This window comes from Trachurus japonicus, chromosome 21, assembly GCF_045865225.1.
Source record: "Trachurus japonicus isolate A0001 chromosome 21, Traja_1.0".
NCBI classification, from domain to species: domain Eukaryota; kingdom Metazoa; phylum Chordata; class Actinopteri; order Carangiformes; family Carangidae; genus Trachurus; species Trachurus japonicus.
The window spans coordinates 32,553,278-32,572,668 of record NC_140927.1 but is presented as its reverse complement, the minus strand read 5'-3'; the positions used below and the strand labels follow the sequence as shown (position 1 = coordinate 32,572,668).

Sequence of the window (19,391 nt, the reverse complement as noted above, 5' to 3'; positions counted from 1 at the left end):
CTTCCTGCCTGGCTCATAGCGCCCCCCGGTGGTAACAGGAAGTACGCAAAAATTCATTAAAAAGCCATACTTCACCCGATCAACTTCATTCCACTTCTAATACATGCAGAACCAGTTGCTGAAGCTACATTATGAACGCTGTGAAGATACGACGAACGGCGTCCGTGTGCCGCCGCGGCGACTGACGATTTTTTATCGTACAATTACGTTTGCCTTTTTCGTGGCTTTAACGAAGTCGTGTCCTCACGAAATTTCATACACGGGTCAAGAATGGCGAGCTCTTTCAGGGGATAGAGTCGTTTCCCATGGGCGTGGCTAAATGCCTCAATAGCGCCCCCTAGAAGTTTTTCCGAATTTCTCCATAGACAAATTTCGCTTACTTTGTCGTACACATACGAAACTCGACACACACGTGTATCATACCCAAACATACAAAAAATTGAATTGGAGCCACGCCCTAAACCTAACAGGAAGTCGGCCATTTTGGTTAGCATTTCTTTGACGCAAAACGAACTCCTCCGAGGGAGTTCGCCCGATTGACTTCAAATTGGGTACAGAACATCTCCAGACCAAGCTGATTACGGCTTGTGCTCCGCAGGTGTGTAGGTCAAAAGGGCGTGGCTACTAGGGCACGGCCAAGTTGCCGAATTCAGCTAAGAAGTTTGGAATGCTATCACACCCACAGATTTGATCGCAGCAGCTTCAAACTTGGTGCACATGATGAGGGCGTGACCCTGAACGATCCGACATATTATTTTCCTACGTCACTCATAGCGCCCCCCGGTGGTAACAGGAAGTGCGCTAAAATTCATTAAAAAATACATCGTTGACCCCATCAACTTCATTCCACTTCTAAAACATGCCGAACAAGTTGGTGAAGGTATTTCATGAACGCTATGACGCTACGGCTAATGGCCCCCTTGTGGCGGCGACAGGAATAGCGCTCCACCGCGAACTGCCACCTCCCACGGATTTTGCCCGATTGACTTCATATTCGCTACAAGTCATCAGGAGACCGAGCTGGTCAAACACTATTAAAAGCTTTTCTCTACGTGAAACGGCGTGGCCGCTAGGGGGCGACAAAGTTGGTCAACTGCTCGTTTAGTCGCCATGCTATTACGTTTGCCTTCCACGCCCACATACTTGGTCGTAGTCACTTCAAAATTTCAGTACATGATCAGGGGCCGGCCCTCTACGCCTCCATTTGATCGTACGCTAGCTCGCTCAATACGCCCCCTTGTGGACACAGGAAATGTCGCGTTTTGCATCGACATTGTCCGATCAGCTCGAAACTTCACATGTGTGATGAGGTCACGACCCCGTACGCAACGGCCCACATCCCGTTACCGCCCCCTGGTGGACGGACCGTAAACCTGCCGTAACTCCATCGTACGTCGTCCGTTTTGCTCGAAACGTCACGTGTTCGACGAGGGGACCGCCCTCGACGCAGCCGCCCACGTCCGGTTGCGCGCGGGGGTTTTCGAAGAGCGGCCCGGGGGTAGCGGGGACGCCGAGTGGCGTGGAGCGAGGGCCCGTCATAGCCGCTTGCGGCTTTAATTATTATTATTATTTTTCCGCGACTTTGAACCTCGATTTGACCCCTTTGCCAAGCCGAGAAACGGACGAAATTTGGGACACACGTCGGGACCTGAAAAAATTTCGATCTGATACTATCGCCGTTTGTGGGCGGGGCAAATTGGCACAACAGCGCCCCCTTGAACTTTTGACCCCCGGCCATAGGGACCAAAATTTTTTTTCTCGCAGGCTGCCCAAACTTGGTACACATATGTATCATACCCAGACATGAAAAAAATTTGTTTCGTGCGAAGCCCAAAAACCAACAGGAAGTCGGCCATTTTGGTTAGCATTTATTTTACGCAAAACGAACTCCTCCGAGGGATTACGCCCGATCGGCTCCAAATTGGGTTCAGAACATCGTCAGACCTAGCTGAGCTTATCTTGTGCTCCGCAGGTCTGTAGCTCAAAGGGGTTGGCCTCTGGCGTGCCCCGAAGTTTGGCGACTGTTTCGGTGCTCGCCATGTAAATACGAATGGCTCTCATGCCCACATACTTGATCGTAGACGCTTCAAACTTGGTGCAAAAATCTATGGCGAGACCCTGAACGATCCGACATATTATTTGCCGACGTCGCTCATAGCGCCCCCCGGTGGTCACAGGAAACGTACAAAAATTCGTTAAAAATACGCAGTTGACCAAATCGACTTCGTTACACTTCTAGTACATGCAGACCCGGATGGTGAAGCTACATCATGAACGCTTTGACCCTACGAGCAACGGCGTCCGTGTGCCGCCGCGGCGACTGCCGATTTTTTGTCGTAAAATTACGTTTCCCAATTACGCGCACATACTTCGTCGTAGCCACTTGAAATTCAAAGGACATGACGTTGGCTCCGCCCTGAACGTTTTGATGTATCGACTTCCTGCCTGCCTCATAGCGCCCCCCGGTGGTAACAGGAAGTACGCAAAAATTCGTTAAAAATCCATACTTCACCCGATCAACTTCATTCCACTTCTAATACATGCAGAACCAGTTGCTGAAGCTACATTATGAACGCTGTGAAGCTACGACGAACGGCGTCCGTGTGCCGCCGCGGCGACTGACGATTTTTTATCGTACAATTACGTTTGCCTTTTTCGTGGCTTTAACGAAGTCGTGTCCTCACGAAATTTCATCCACAGGTCAAGAATGGCGAGCTCTTTCAGCGGATAGAGTCGTTTCCCATGGGCGTGGCTAAATGCCTCAATAGCGCCCCCTTGAAGTTTTTCCGAAATTCTCCATAGACAAATTTCGCTTACTTTGTCGTACACATACGAAACTCGACACACGCGTGTATCATACCCAAACATACCAAAAATTGAATTGGAGCCACGCCCTAAACCCAACAGGAAGTCGGCCATTTTGGTTAGCATTTCTTTGACGCAAAACGAACTCCTCCGAGGGAGTTCGCCCGATTGACTTCAAATTGGGCACGGAACATCTCCAGACTGAGCTGATTACGGCTTGTGCTCCGCAGGTGTGTAGGTCAAAGGGCGTGGCTGCTAGGGCACGGCCAAGTTCCCGAATTCAGCTAAAAAGGTTTAAATGCTATCGCGCCCACAGATTTGATCGCAGCGGCTTCAAACTTGGTGCACATGATGTTGGCGTGACCCTGAACGATCCGACATATTATTTTCCTACGTCACTCATAGCGCCCCCCGGTGGTAACAGGAAGTGCGCTAAAATTCATTAAAAATACATCGTTGACCCCATCAACTTCATTCCACTTCTAAAACATGCCGAACAAGTTGGTGAAGGTATTTCGTGAACGCTATGACGCTACGGCTAATGGCCCCCTTGTGGCGGCGACAGGAATAGCGCTCCATCGTGAACTGCCACCTCCCACGGATTTTGCCCGATTGACTTCATATTCGCTACAGATCATCAGGAGACCGAGCTGGTCAAACACTATTAAAAGCTTTTCTCTACGTGAAACGGCGTGGCCGCTAGGGGGCGACAAAGTTGGCCAACTGCTCGTTTAGTCGCCATGCTATTACGTTTGCCTTCCACGCCCACATACTTGGTCTTAGTCACTTCAAAATTTCAGTACATGATCAGGGGCCGGCCCTCTACGCCTCCATTTGATCGTACGCTAGCTCGCTCAATACGCCCCCTTGTGGACACAGGAAATGTCGCGTTTTGCATCGACATTGTCCGATCGGCTCGAAACTTCACATGTGTGATGAGGTCACGACCCCGTACGCAACGGCCCACATCCCGTTACCGCCCCCTGGTGGACGAACCGTAAACCTGCCGTAACTCCATCGTACGTCGTCCGTTTTGCTCGAAACGTCACGTGTTCGACGAGGGGACCGCCCTCGACGCAGCCGCCCGCGTCCGGTTGCGCGCGGGGGTTTTCGAAGAGCGGGGACGCCGAGTGGCGTGGAGCGGGGACGCCGAGTGGCGTGGAGCGAGGGCCCGTCATAGCCGCTTGCGGCTTTAATTAGGGCCCGAGCCTGTGTCAACGACCCAGGGAGGTCCCTATTGTAATTCGACATCCACACCGATCACCGACAAGCAACAAGTAACCAAGCAAGTAATCAAGTACTCAAGTGACCTGGCAGGGAAAAAACGCTATCTTGAAATGCAAATGTTTATTATTATTATTATTATTATTTTTTTCGAAGGCCATTTCGACCCCTTTCCCAAGCCGAGAAACGGACGAAATTTTGCACGCACGTGGGGCCTGTGGCAACTTAGCGTTGAGTGGTGGTCTCGCATGTGGGCGTGGCCAAATGGCAAAATAGCGCCCCCTACAAACTTGTCAAAAACCCATAGGGAAAAAAATGACGTTAATAAAAGCGGACAAAAGTCGGCACACATATTTATCAATGCAAGATGAACAAAAAATGCTTTTCTGGCGAAGCCCGAAACCCAACAGGAAGTCGGCCATTTTGCTTCAAAGTTTGTAAACGCAAAACGAACTCCTCCGAGGGGTTACGCCCGATCGGCTCCAAATTGAGTCCAGAACATCGCCAGACCTAGCTGAGCTTATCTTGTGCTCCGCAGGTCTGTAGCTCAAAGCGCTTGGCCTCTGGTGTGCCCCGAAGTTTGGCGACTGTTTCGGTGCTCGCCATGTAAATACGAACGGCTCTCATGCCCTCATACTTGATCGTAGACGCTTCAAACTTGGTGCAAAAATCTATGGAGAGACCCTGAACGATCCGACATATTATTTGCGTACGTCGCTCATAGCGCCCCCCGGTGGTAACAGGAAACGTACAAAAATTCGTTAAAAATACGTAGTTGACCAAATCGACTTCGTTACACTTCTAGTACATGCAGACCCGGATGGCGAAGCTACATCATGAACGCTTTGACCCTACGAGCAACGGCGTCCGTGTGCCGCCGCGGCGAAAGTGTATCATCCCAATTTAAATTTCGTTTGCCTTTCACGCGCACATACTTCGTCGTAGCCACTTGAAATTCAAAGGACATGACGTTGGCTCCTCCCTGAACGTTTTGATGTATCGACTTCCTGCCTGGCTCATTGCGCCCCCCGGTGGTAACAGGAAGTGCGCTAAAATTCATTAAAAAATACATCGTTGACCCCATCAACTTCATTCCACTTCTAAAACATGCCGAACAAGTTGGTGAAGGTATTTCGTGAACGCTATGACGCTACGGCTAATGGCCCCCTTGTGGCGGCGACAGGAATAGCGCTCCACCGCGAACTGCCACCTCCCACGGATTTTGCCCGATTGACTTCATATTCGCTACAAGTCATCAGGAGACCGAGCTGGTCAAACACTATTAAAAGCTTTTCTCTACGTCAAACGGCGTGGCCGCTAGGGGTCGACAAAGTTGGTCAACTGCTCGTTTAGTCGCCATGCTATTACGTTTGCCTTCCACGCCCACATACTTGATCGTAGTCACTTCAAAATTTCAGTACATGATCAGAGGCCGGCCCTCTACGCCTCCATTTGATCGTACGCTAGCTCGCTCAAGACGCCCCCTTGTGGACACAGGAAATGTCGTGTTTTGCATCGACATTGTCCGATCGGCTCGAAACTTCACATGTGTGATGAGGTCACGACCCCGAACGCAACGGCCCACATCCCGTTACCGCCCCCTGGTGGACGAACCGTAAACCTGCCGTAACTCCATCGTACGTCGTCCGATTTGCTCGAAACTTCACGTGTTCGACGAGGGGACCGCCCTCGACGCGGCCGCCCACGTCCGGTTGCGCGCGGGGGTTTCGAAGAGCGGCCCGGGGGTAGCGGGGACTCCGAGTGGCGTGGAGCGAGGGCCCGTCATAGCCGCTTGCGGCTTTAATTATTATTATTATTCTTTTTCCGCCGCTTTGAACGCGATTTCGACCCCTTTCCCAAGCCGGGAAACGGAGGAAAATTTACACGCACGTGGGGACTGTGGCAACTCGGCGTACTGTGGTGGTCTCGCATGTGGGCGTGGCCAAATGGCACCACAGCGCCCCCTAGACCGCGCATAGGGAATGAGGGTCTGCGACACCGATTTGTCCGAAACTTGGTAAACATATTCATCAACCCGAGATCTTCAAAAAATTTCATAAAATGACATGCCCTAAAACCAACAGGAAGTCGGCCATTTTGCTTCAAAGTTGGTTTACGCAAAACGAACTCCTCCGAGGGGTTACGCCCGATCGGCTCCAAATTGGGTCCAGAACATCGCCAGACCTAGCTGAGCTTATCTTGTGCTCCGCAGGTCTGTAGCTCAAAGCGCTTGGCCTCTGGCGTGCCCCGAAGTTTGGCGACTGTTTCGGTGCTCGCCATGTAAATACGAACGGCTCTCATGCCCTCATACTTGATCGTAGACGCTTCAAACTTGGTGCAAAAATCTATGGAGAGACCCTGAACGATCCGACATATTATTTGCGTACGTCGCTCATAGCGCCCCCCGGTGGTAACAGGAAACGTACAAAAATTCGCTAAAAATACGTAGTTGACCAAATCGACTTCGTTACACTTCTAATACATGCAGACCCGGATGGTGAAGCTACATCATGAACGCTTTGACCCTACGAGCAACGGCGTCCATGTGCCGCCGTGGCGAAAGTGTATCATCCCAATTTAAATTTCGTTTGCCTTTCACGCGCACATACTTCGTCGTAGCCACTTGAAATTCAAAGGACATGACGTTGGCTCCTCCCTGAACGTTTTGATGTATCGACTTCCTGCCTGGCTCATAGCGCCCCCCGGTGGTAACAGGAAGTACGCAAAAATTCATTAAAAATCCATACTTCACCCGATCAACTTCATTCCACTTCTAATACATGCAGAACCAGTTGCTGAAGCTACATTATGAACGCTGTGAAGATACGACGAACGGCGTCCGTGTGCCGCCGCGGCGACTGACGATTTTTTATCGTCCAATTACGTTTGCCTTTTTCGTGGCTTTAACGAAGTCGTGTCCTCACGAAATTTCATCCACAGGTCAAGAATGGTGAGCTCTTTCAGCGGATAGAGTCGTTTCCCATGGGCGTGGCTAAATGCCTCAATAGCGCCCCCTTGAAATTTTTCCGAAATTCTCCATAGACAAATTTCGCTTACTTTGTCGTACACATACGAAACTCGACACACACGTGTATCATACCCAAACATACCAAAAATTGAATTGGAGCCACGCCCTAAACCCAACAGGAAGTCGGCCATTTTGGTTAGCATTTCTTTGACGCAAAACGAACTCCTCCGAGGGAGTTCGCCCGATTGACTTCAAATTGGGCACGGAACATCTCCAGACTGAGCTGATTACGGCTTGTGCTCTGCAGGTGTGTAGGTCAAAGGGCGTGGCTGCTAGGGCACGGCCAAGTTCCCGAATTCAGCTAAAAAGGTTTAAATGCTATCACGCCCACAGATTTGATCGCAGCAGCTTCAAACTTGGTGCACATGATGATGGCGTGACCCTGAACGATCCGACATATTATTTTCCTACGTCACTCATAGCGCCCCCCGGTGGTAACAGGAAGTGCGCTAAAATTCATTAAAAATACATAGTTGCCCCCATCAACTCCATTCCACTTCTAAAACATGCCGAACAAGTTGGTGAAGGTATTTCGTGAACGCTATGACGCTACGGCTAATGGCCCCCTTGTGGCGGCGACAGGAATAGCGCTCCATCGTGAACTGCCACCTCCCACGGATTTTGCCCGATTGACTTCATATTCGCTACAGATCATCAGGAGACCGAGCTGGTCAAACACTATTAAAAGCTTTTCTCTACGTGAAACGGCGTGGCTGCTAGGGGGCGACAAAGTTGGTCAACTGCTCGTTTAGTCGCCATGCTATTACGTTTGCCTTCCACGCCCACATACTTGGTCGTAGTCACTTCAAAATTTCAGTACATGATCAGGGGCCCGCCCTCTACGCCTCCATTTGATCGTACACTAGCTCGCTCAATACGCCCCCTTGTGGACACAGGAAATGTCGTGTTTTGCATCGACGTTGTCCGATCGGCTCGAAACTTCACATGTGTGATGAGGTCACGACCCCGTACGCAACGGCCCACATCCCGTTACCGCCCCCTGGTGGACGAACCGTAAACCTGCCGTAACTCCATCGTACGTTGTCCGTTTTGCTCGAAACGTCACGTGTTCGACGAGGGGACCGCCCTCGACGCAGCCGCCCACGTCCGGTTGCGCGCGGGGTTTTTCGAAGAGCGGGCCGGGGGTAGCGGGGACGCCGAGTGGCGTGGAGCGAGGGCCCGTCATAGCCGCTTGCGGCTTTAATTATTATTATTATTATTATAACATGAAAATAGATGGACGTAAAAGTCGCACTTAGGAATCTCTCTGACTCTGGCTGCGTTTGATTGGTCGACAGGTGAACAGCAGCGCCCGAGGTGGCGTTCGGTTCGTGGGCTCGGTGCTGCAGCAGGTGAGCGCCGTCACCAACGGGCGAGTCCACAGCCCCAAGAGAGGCTGTCGCTCTCCGCCCCGCAGCCCCCCCCGGACCCCCCCCGGAGACAGAGAGGTGGAGGAGAACACCTACAGCCCAGGTCAGTGTGTGTTACCTTTAATTGTCGGTGCAAGCTGTTTTTAGAACGGTGGAGCAGAGCCGTGAGCTGCTCAGAGGATTTCTTGGTTTCTAACTCATCAAACTCATCAAATACACAATCCAACAACTCCACAACGCTCTGGTGGACAAGTTGTGACCTGCACATTCACCACGCTATGAGATAATAACACAACGTTACCAGACAGAGTTGTTTTAGAGGGAAATTCATGCTAAACCGCTGATGCACGTTGCCTTCAGGGACAGTTTTTCATCAACAGTCTCTGTATTTCCCTCTAAAACAACTCTGTGTGGTAACATTGTGTTATTATCTCATAGCGTGGTGAATGTGCAGGTCACAACTTGTCCACCAGAGCGTTGTGGAGTTGTTGGATTGTGTACATCTATTCAAACTTGCTTTCATCTCTGCTTAAATTGCCCATATGTTCTGTAGGGTCTCCGTGGCTCATGGCTGTCTGTGTTTTTTGTATGATGAGGTTGTTAAATGTTGTTAACACTGTCTTTATTGCATGGAACTGTTGTTGTTTATTAGTTGAGGGAATGAGGGAAACCAAGAAATCCCATAATGAGCCTCCGTAGCGTAGCTCTGAGCAGCTCACGGCTCTGCTCCGCCGTTCTAAAAACAGCTTGCACCAACAATCAAAGGTAGTGAACCTACTGCTATGACTAAAGGTAGATTATTATGGCAATGGGGACAATTTGCATATAAAATGTTGAACTCTCCCTTTAACTCTTCCCCCCAGACCTGCGGCTGCTGGTCTTCTTCCACTCCTGGGCTCCGGGCTGTGCTCCTCTGGACTCGCTGGCCTGCCAGTACCACCAGGGGGCGCTGTCCATGCGCGTGTCCAGGAAGGGTCAGGTGGTGAGCGCGCTGGAAGCCGATTGGCTGGAGCTGACGGCCGCCTACTACCGCAAGGGCTGGTCATTGGTCGACTCCTTCGTCTACTGGGACACGCCTAAAGGTCGGTGCCTCCTCTCCGTTTCTATCTGCTCCCGTTTTTACAGTTTTTCTCGATTGCTAAGACACATTTCTCGAAAGCTTCTCTCCTTTTCTCTAAACTGTGAACACAAACCCCAATTTTAAAGCTACATTCACAAAACCTCAGACTCTTCTTGCAAAACCAAACTTTCACCTCAAAACAGTTCAATCTGGTGCCCAAAACTGAACTATGTTGTCAAATCGTGCCCCGAGTCAATCAAAATTAAAAACACTACTGAGCAGTCACTAAACACTACATAGAAAAATAGAAAACACAACGCTCAGCACATGAAGCTGTAGAAATAAATGTTTATTGTTCACTGTAGCTAAATGCATGTTGCAAAACAAAAAACCTGTGCATTTACTGTAGCACTTCTCTCCTTCCCTTTCTTTCACCCTCCTCCTTCCCTCTCCACATCCATTTCACATCCATCCATTTCATCCCTTTTCCTTCCTTCTTATTTTTTCTTCCCAGTTCATCCCTCCCTCCCTCATCCTTTCTTCCTTCACCCTGTCGCCTCTCATCTTCTCTTGCAAAACAAAAAACCTGTGCATTTAGCACTTGTACATAGTACTGTAAAAAAAAAAAAGAAGTACAAAAACCAGAAATCTTGTGCATTTACGTAGCACTTGTACAGTACAAAGACAAACAGAAATCTTGTGCATTTAGTACTTGTATACAGTAAACCTACGTAAAAATAAAGTACAAAAGTATAGAAATGAGAAGTGCACAACTCAGCCACAGCATCATTTCTCTGTACTGGATCAGGCCACAGGACTTCATCCTCAACTAGCTACAGTATATGTTCCCTCACATCATTGGGAATAAGTGTTATCAATTTTGAGTTGTTGTGTTCAACCGGTGAAACTTGTGCTTTACCTGTGTTTGACTTTTGCCACCTGTGCTCAGCATTATGCAACACAGGTGCATCACAATGAAAATGTGTTGGTAAGATGTGTCTAAACAGGTGAAAAGTGCTGATGGTTTTGCCAAAAGAGTGACTGATTCAATCAGTGGGTTCAGGCAACTGAGAATTTGGTTCAGACAACAGGGTTTAGTGTTTTAGCAACTGAGAAAAACTGTAAACCTGATTCACCAACAAAAACCAGAATGAGCCACTTCCTGTTTTGGCTTCTTTTTGTCCCACTGCGTCTATATTTGGAGTCGTCTTCCCGACCTCGTGACCTCACTTCCTGTTCCTCTGCAGACGAGCAGACGGGCAGATCGTCTGTCAACACAAAACACAGACTGAGGTTGTTGTTTTATTTTTTATTTCTGAGGTTTTCATCAACATGGTTTAACCAACTCACTATTTAGTCGCCTGAACATTTTGAAATTCAGGGACTTAGTTGATTTACATTACAATACAATACAAACCATGTACAAAGCAAAAAAATAAACTTCTTCCTCCAGATATCCAGAATTAAAATGTTTAAAATGAAGGATTCCAGTTCTAACCTGAGAAGACCACTATTATTTGAGAAACCAAAGACTCCAACTACTGTAAAAAATCCCTGTCTTTCTGTTAGAGGGGTTAAAACATCTGGAATAATTGTCCTGAAAATATTAAATTATGCTGTAGGGGAGCGCCGGGTCGATTGATGCACTTTTCATTTAAACGTCTTTTTCAAAGATGACGTTATGTACACAAACATTTTTATCATGTGATCAACAACTCACATGTCTATTCTCTTAGTTACAAGTGTAATTTAACACACATGTTGGATGATCGCGCTGTTTTATAACTTTGAACGTAAGTTGACATGTGTCTCAAACGCCCCACCTATGCGGGTCGTTGGGACGGTTGAAACAGCGTTTTAAACAGAAACTACTGTCATTACTCTCGTTTTTATGCAGCATATCAGACAACATACTAGTGGACTCGTTATTGCCAAAATGTCACATCATTTCTCACAATATAAATAGGTCAAATAAATATTTTTGTCCCGTGCGTAATTGTCAAGATCCGCATTTCGATTTAACTCGCCTTTCTTCTTTTGTACGAGTTGTTGGACGACTGCATTTTCATTTTATTTCCTTATTTCCCTGTCCTAAGTCATGTTTATGGAGACACAGTTGAACATATTGTCATTTTACCCTCGGCATTTTCCCCTCACTTTGCTGAATATCTGTTGATTCATGTCATAAACACGTTTTGTTCATTAAAAATATCTGGTGTTTATTAAAAATACATGTTGTTCATTCAAATCGGTTGTTGTTCATTGCAAAACAGTTAGGTATTAATTCAGTGATTTATATACAGATATTGACCAGGATTGGTCGGTGTTGAGTGCTGAACATAGTGACCAAATCTGACGGCTCAAGCTTGTGTGGTTTTCGAGGAAATCGCTGTGTATCAATCGACCCGGCGCTCCCCTACTCTAGTCGGCTTTAAAAGACTTTATAAGAACAACATCATTTCTCGTTACAGAATGGAAAATGAAGTTCAATGATTTTGTACTAGTTTGGGTTATGCGCTGTGTACAATTCTTTATTTTGTTGTGATCAGAAATGTAAGTGTACTGATTAATTTCAAAATGTCTGTGATCTGATCCTATTGTATTAATGCGTATAATTATTATTATTTTATTTTATTTTATTTTAATTTTTTAAGGTAAAAGGGGTCGGGGTATATAAGCTTTGGCTTCAACCGACACCCTTTCGGTTATATAAGCTTGATATATACCCAAATAAATAAATAAATTATCATTTAGCAGCACGTTACCATGACGACCTACTAGATGAATGTCAGTGGAGCGGTGGTGGTGTGTTCAAGGACCAGTCGAACGGGACAGAAACTTCAGCTTCAGGCGACGAGACGAAGAAAAGCAAACAGTCAGAGTGTTTAGCTCCGTGCTGCCTTCAAGTGCAAGTCGTCACATCGGTTCTTATCACTGAGACGACTGAGAGAGACTCAATATCATCCCATAATAGCGTCATCCAATAACCAGCGTTCCCACTTGTCCTGGAAAACCTGGAAAATGGTTGAAAAAAATGAGAAAATAAGTCAAATGTCCTGGAAAATGATTCACCACGTCAGCTAGCAGAGCTCTGCACTGCAAAAATTCAAATATCTTACCAAGAATATTTGTCTTATTTCTTGTCAAAATGTCATTTCTAGTCAAAACAAATCTCATTCTACTTAAAATAAGACTCATCACATTAAAAAGTCGCTTGTTTTTAGACACTTTTTACTTCTTTCAAGTCTATTTTCACTTGAAATAAGTAGAAAAATCTGACAGTGGAGCAAGTTTTCTTATTATCTTATTACAAGCACAAAAAACTTGCTTTCACTGGCAGATTTTTCTACTTATTTCAAGTGAAAATTTGTTTGAAACAAGTGAAAATGATCTAAAAACAAGTTCATTTTTATCTAACGTGGAAAGAGATTAGTTTTGACTAGAAATTAGACATTTTGACAAGAAATAAGACAAATATTCTTGGAAAGATGTTGAGTTTTTGCAGTGTGTTCGCCGTTTTCAGACTCACTAAGGATTTATTTTCTAGAGACTCTGAGTTGATGAGTGTTTCCAGTGTTGGACCCTATAGATGTTTGTGTTGTTTTTCATTTCATTTCATTTTGATTTATTCCATTCATGGTTTACATTCTGCACACGGTTGCACATATTTACATAATGTAGCTACACATAGTCACCATGAATGAAAAGGAGCAGGATGAAGAAAACCCCTCTCTGTTGTTATAATTACATTGGCTTACTTCAACACCAATATTATACTCTATTTCAAAATATTAAAGATGATGAAACATAGTAGTGACAAGAAAACAAACAAAATAGCAGTGGACACCACTCGTCTATCGATCTTTTCTTTTTTCCCCCCCCTTCTTTTTCTCTTTCTCCTTTTTTGTAGACACTTATCTTTTCTTTTTTAAACATTTTCTTAAACTGAGACATACTTGTACAACTTTTCAGTTCCTTGCTTTGTGAATGCCACAGTTTTACACCTGCAACAGAAATACACATTTGTTTTAAGCTTTTTAAGCTTTTTAGCCTTGCAGATGTACTGTATGTTTAAACTCAAGCTTCAGTCTGTTGTCCTATGATAAATTCATAGGATAATTCATAGGAATTTCTAAGCATGTAACTGTAAGAGGTTATTGCATAACTTAGATCTTTAAATTAGACTTCTGGGGCTGAGAGAGGAAGAAACATAGACAAAAATAAGTACAAAGTACAAGTACAAACATGTACAAAATAAGGTACAACTGTGGAAAAGAACACATCTTCTCCAGAGCATGAACGGGACAGAGGATGTAGAATAACAACATGTCTGTCAGACTGGAGCCGCTGGAAAAGTCCTCTTGCCTCTTTGTCTGACTTTGACAGGGAATCTGCAGGGTGTTGAAAAGTATTAAAAGGTGATAAATCAATTTTTCGGAAAATTACAACCCTTAAAAAGTATTAAAAAGTCTTTTCACGACTTTATAAAGTCTTACATTTTGAAGGTATTTTTTTCTGAATTAGCTGTTTAAGAGTTTGAGTCCTAAAAACCATTGTGAAAGTGTGTGAATTTATTCATTTTATTAAAAAAGAAAGATGAATTGGTACATGAAAAAGAAAAGAAGATTATTGTTTTTGTTTTTTGAGAGTGGAGCAATGTGTTTTTTTTTTTTATAAACTTTGCCTTTGATGTATTATCCCAGCCTATTTTGAATTCTGTTGTATCATAGTGATCTATAGTCTTTATCACAAACTAGAAGTGTCACTGATGTAAATGGTTACAGCTTGAAGTGGCGGTGAGGTGTTGAAAAATATTGAGAAGGTCTTGAAAAAGTCTTAAAAAGGTTTTAGAATGAACTTGAAGATTCCTGTATAAACCCTGTTTTGAGGAAGAAAGTCTCTGAGCTCCGACTCAGTTTGATCTATATTTAATAACTGGGTCGTTTTCAACTCTCTGACTCTGACCTCATTCTTCTGTCTCATTTAACTAGACCAACATGTAACACACGTGTTGTCTCTCTCTGTGTGTGTGTGTGTGTGTGTGTGTGTGTGTGTGTGCAGGTGAGCCGGTGCCCAGGTCTCTGGAGGGTCTCTTCGTGTACGAGGAGAGGAGCACGTCGTCTCCGGCCAACGACACCATCGTGGTGGAGCAGTGGACGGTGATCGAGGTCAGTTTCACTTTCAGTTTAATTTATTTGCCAAGGGACAAGGTACATTAATAAAACATTGTAAAAAACAAATGTATAAATGCACCCGAGTTCGCTAAAGAAAAAAAAAAGAGCTAGTTTTCATGGCCAGTCCCTCTGCCTGATGATAAAGGGCAAAACCTTTAAAAAAGCAACAATGAGGTAAAATACCAAACACACATTCGGTACACATTGATAAATAAAACACACGTTTGCGATGACACGAGGTAGTTAGTTCTCATAATATAATCAGTTCTTAGTGCTGCCGTCATAGGGCTTCAGCAATACATAGTGTTAAGGAACAGGATTAATCAAACGAAGCACTATAACTATCTGGTTACTTAAGCAATATATCACTCCAGTCCGTGGTATATGCTCATTCTACCACGGCTAAGGGGCGTTGTTCGGCCCGACAGAGTGGTATAATGAGCATAGACCACGGACTGGAGTGATATATTGCTTTTATAAAACGGTTACCAATAATGACAATATGAAAGAGGGATACGCAATCAATTTCATGTAGTTTTATACATAGTTTTTAAATACATATTATCCAATAAAATAGCCTCACTGTGAAAAACTAGTCCCACCTCTCCAGCTGTTAACTCCTAGTAGCTCTGCATCTGGTCTTTTCCTCTGTCACTGCTCAGTCCCCTCTACCATTGTTAACCCTCTGGAGGTGAAAGTTCACCTTAAACATGTCAATTACACTACTTTACTACAGTTTTTAACATCGTAAAAACATCAGCTGTCTTTTGCTACGGACTGCAACAGTCCGTTGTCATGGATACATGACAACAACTTCCATTCATACCAGTCATACGTTGCCTGAGGCGGAGTGATACCTACGCTGTGATAAGGCTTTAGAATAGTAGCCGTGGTATATGCTCAATATACCACGGTTAACAACCAATCAGATCGCCGGATTTCACCTTTCTGTTTTATAATATATAACTAACTATCTGGTTACTACACATAGGAAGATACATGACGGAATACTCAATGCCATACTATACTATGCAGTAACTATCTGGTTAGTACACATAGGTAAATACATGACGGAATACTCAATGCACGACATAGTTAGTGCTCACATTTTTGGCTGAGTGAGCAGAGATGGTTGACTGTTTCATTATTATTATTATTACTGTTATTATTATTATTATGATTAACATTATTATTAATATTATTATTAATATAATAATCCTGATCTGCTGTCCCCGTCCCAGGGCTCCAACGTGAAGACGGACTACGGTCCTCTGCTCCACACGCTGGCCGAGTTCGGCTGGCTGCTCACCTGCGTGCTGCCCACGCCCATCATCCGCCACGACAGGTAACCACGACGACCGTGACGATACACTGTGACATCACTGTGGAGGGAATCTGTCACTAACATCTTCATCTTCATCATCATCATGGCCGTCTGTGTGTGTGTGTGTTGACAGCGACGGGAACTTGGCCACGAAGCAGGTTGTGTTTCTGCAGCGGCCGGTCAGAGGACAAACACCGGGAGGACAGAGGAACCAGGTGAGACCAGTAGTAATAATAATAATAATAATAATAATAATAATAATAATAATCTCATTACCGAAACACGTGCTGCTAATTTATTATTTATTACTAACATGTAAGTTTTCAGTTTTGCAGCAAACATTTAAAATACGTTGATGAAATATCGTCAAAACAATGTTTGTAGATTGTAGGTGGTGTAAAATCAAATAAATATATTAATGTAAAAACATATTTTTTTTAGAGTTTCATGTAATTCTGTACAGGCCTGTTAATAATTCATTTTCAAAAACACAAATAATGATTTATTTTTCTAAGGTTTTGGATGGTGGCGGTAATGAGATTTTTCAAGGACGTGTGATATAGTGTCAGACTCAGTATATGTTTTGAGATCAATAATCCAGATCACCTAAAAGTTTATTATGTTTCAAAAGAAAATTACCTTATTTATGCCTATTTAAGATTTTCGTGTTTGAAATCTTTGAAACCAGACTTGATGAGAACGACCCAGGTGGAGGAAGGTGGACTTTGATAGGTGACAGCAGCTGGAATAGAATAGAACAGAATAAAACTTTATTGATCCCCGAGGGGGAAATTCACTGTGTCACAAATAATCTGAATAAAATAGGAACAAATGCCGATCTGAATAAAACTGCATCATGTAAACACAACGATTGGAATATTTTAATCAGAACGGGCTCATCATCATCATCATTAACTACTTGATGCATGATGCAGGATTCTAACTAAGATATTAAATCATTCACATTTTATAGAAATAATAATAATAATATACATAAAATCATGATAATTTATGAACTTCTTTTTAAATGAGACCAACATGTGTCAGTGTGTTAGTTCCTGAGCTCACGCTGCCTCCTGCTGGACGCAGTCACAACTACAGGGAGGAGACAGAGTTCAATCAGATGAACAATAACAAGTTAAACCACAATAGTATGGAGCTACATTTGTGTCTTTGTTATTTAATCATTAAGTCATTTTATTGAAGTCATCTTTTTGTATAAAGCCATATTATGGGTAGGATATTTGTGTCTTTATTATTCAATCAAAAAAGGAGATTTAAACAAAAAACGTTATTTCCAATCAAATATTAACTTCAATCAAAGAAAAAAAAGGGTTCAAATGCAACTTTTTGGGTCTCAAATATATATATATATATATTTTTGCATTCAAACACTTTCTTTTTTGATTGAAGTGAAGTTTGTTTTGATTGAAAATATCTATTTTGTTTAAATCAACTTTTCTTTTGATTGAATAATAAAGACACAAATGTAGCTCCATACAATAGAAGCTAAAAAAACAAACATCAGGAAGGAAAAAAAACTTTAAAACTTTAAAACTGAACAATTTCTAAAATGTGAGTTTTAACAGAAACGCGGTGAGGAAACGTTTGGTCACATGACTTCAGCTTCAGGTTCATGTTGAATCAGATCTAGGGATGTCACGATTATACATTTTCTTGATACAATTATTGTCAGACAAATAATCACGGTATTACAATTATCACGATTATTATGCATTAATTAATTTCACAACACTATGAATGTGTAAAATCGAATATAGTCCAAATATAATTACATTACGCATTGTTTACACAAAATATTTCGAGTATCTAATAATATATGACCAATTATTAACCCCCCAGGGGAAATGTTTGAAATATTCAGGTCATCTATATCTAAATTGTCATCTATACCAAATGTTTAAAATACGTTGAGTCATCATGAAATGTTTGTAGATTGTAGGTGGTGTTGCGGTAATGAGAGAAATCAGTAAATTTAAATAAATACATTAATGTAAAAACCATATTTTTTTTTAGAGTTTCATGTAATTCTGTGCAGGCCTGTTCAAAAACACAAATAATTATTGTTTTTTCTAAGGTTTTTGGAGTTTTGGATGGTGGCGGTAATGAGATTTTCCAAAGAATTGTGGGGAAATGTGAACAAAAATGTGATATAGTGTCAATATACAGTACGTTTTGAGATCAATAATCCAGATTACCTAAAAGTTTTTTATGTTTCGAAAGAAAATTACCTTATTTATGCCTACCGTATTTAAAATGTTCGTGTTTGAAATCTTTGAAACCAGACTTGATCAGAACGACCCAGGTGGAGGACAAGTGGACTTTATGTTTATTTTAATCGTTTTTTGTTTTGTTTTGTTTTTTCTTTAAATACAAATGAGACGCTAACATTTAAATTCCTACCAGTTCAATGTTACGTTAGTTAAATGGACCATTATCTGAGCATTTACCTTTATTTTGGTGCCACATCTGCCGATTATGGTTCCAACATCATCTTTTTCGGAAAGTGACGGTATTTAGGAATTGTTATGATTAATTAATTGTGGCGTTTAATACCACGATTAATTGTGAAAACAAGTAATGGTGACATCCCTAGTTGAGTCAGATCCAGCTGTGATGTAACTTCCTCCTCCCCCCCCCCCAGTCTGTCTCCGTCCACAGCGACGTGTCCTCTCGCTCCGTCAGCCGCTCCGTCAGCAGCCCCTCCCCCCCGGAGGAGCTCTCCCCCACGGTGGGGGGAGGAGGAGGAGGAGGCATCGGGGGGTTCCCCGTGTTCGGAGGAGGAGGAGGAGGAGTGGGGGGCTTCCCCAGCTCCCTGTCCCACCTGGAGGAGGGGGGCTTCGAGCAGGAGGAGGGCAAGGCCGAGGTCACCTGCATGTGACCAGGAGGAGGAGGAGGAGGAGGAGGAGGAGGAGGAGGAGGAGGAGGAGGAGGAGGAGGAGGAGGAGGAGGAGGAGGAGACCACACTGCAAAAACTCAACTCACCAAGAATATTTGTCTCATTTCTAGTCGAAACAAATCTCATTCTACTTAAAATAAGACTCATCATATTAAAAAGCAGCTTGTTTTTAGACACTTTTGACTTCTTTCAAGCAGATTTTCACTTGAAATAAGTAGAAGAATCTGATAGTGAAGTTTTTCTTTCTTATTACAAACACAAAAAACTTATTTCAAGTGAAAATTAGTTTGAAACAAGTGAAAATGAACTAAAAACAAGTTAATTTTTAGGTGATGAGTCTTATTTAAAGTGGAAAGAGATTAGTTTTGACTAGAAATGAGACATTTTGCCAAGAAATAAGGCAAATATTCTTGGAAAGATTTAGAGTGTTTGCAGTGCAAAGGAGGAGACGTCAGACTGGAGGAGGAGGAGTCTCACTGCAAAAAC

At 43.7% G+C, this 19,391-nt stretch overlaps 1 protein-coding gene across 1 annotated transcript in view; it reads left to right on the top strand.

The window, feature by feature from the left end:
• rftn2 (raftlin family member 2) overlaps window positions 1–18,903 on the top strand; it is a 172,773-nt gene extending 153,870 nt beyond the window's left edge. The window contains exons 4-9 of the mRNA XM_085765130.1: window positions 8,356–8,530; window positions 9,291–9,509; window positions 14,549–14,655; window positions 15,903–16,006; window positions 16,119–16,200; window positions 18,651–18,903. Of these exons, the coding sequence (XP_085621256.1) occupies window positions 8,356–8,530; window positions 9,291–9,509; window positions 14,549–14,655; window positions 15,903–16,006; window positions 16,119–16,200; window positions 18,651–18,887 (924 nt within the window). The 3' untranslated portion in view covers window positions 18,888–18,903. The remainder of the gene's footprint in view (window positions 1–8,355; window positions 8,531–9,290; window positions 9,510–14,548; window positions 14,656–15,902; window positions 16,007–16,118; window positions 16,201–18,650) is intronic.
• The last annotated feature ends 488 nt before the right edge of the window (window positions 18,904–19,391 follow it).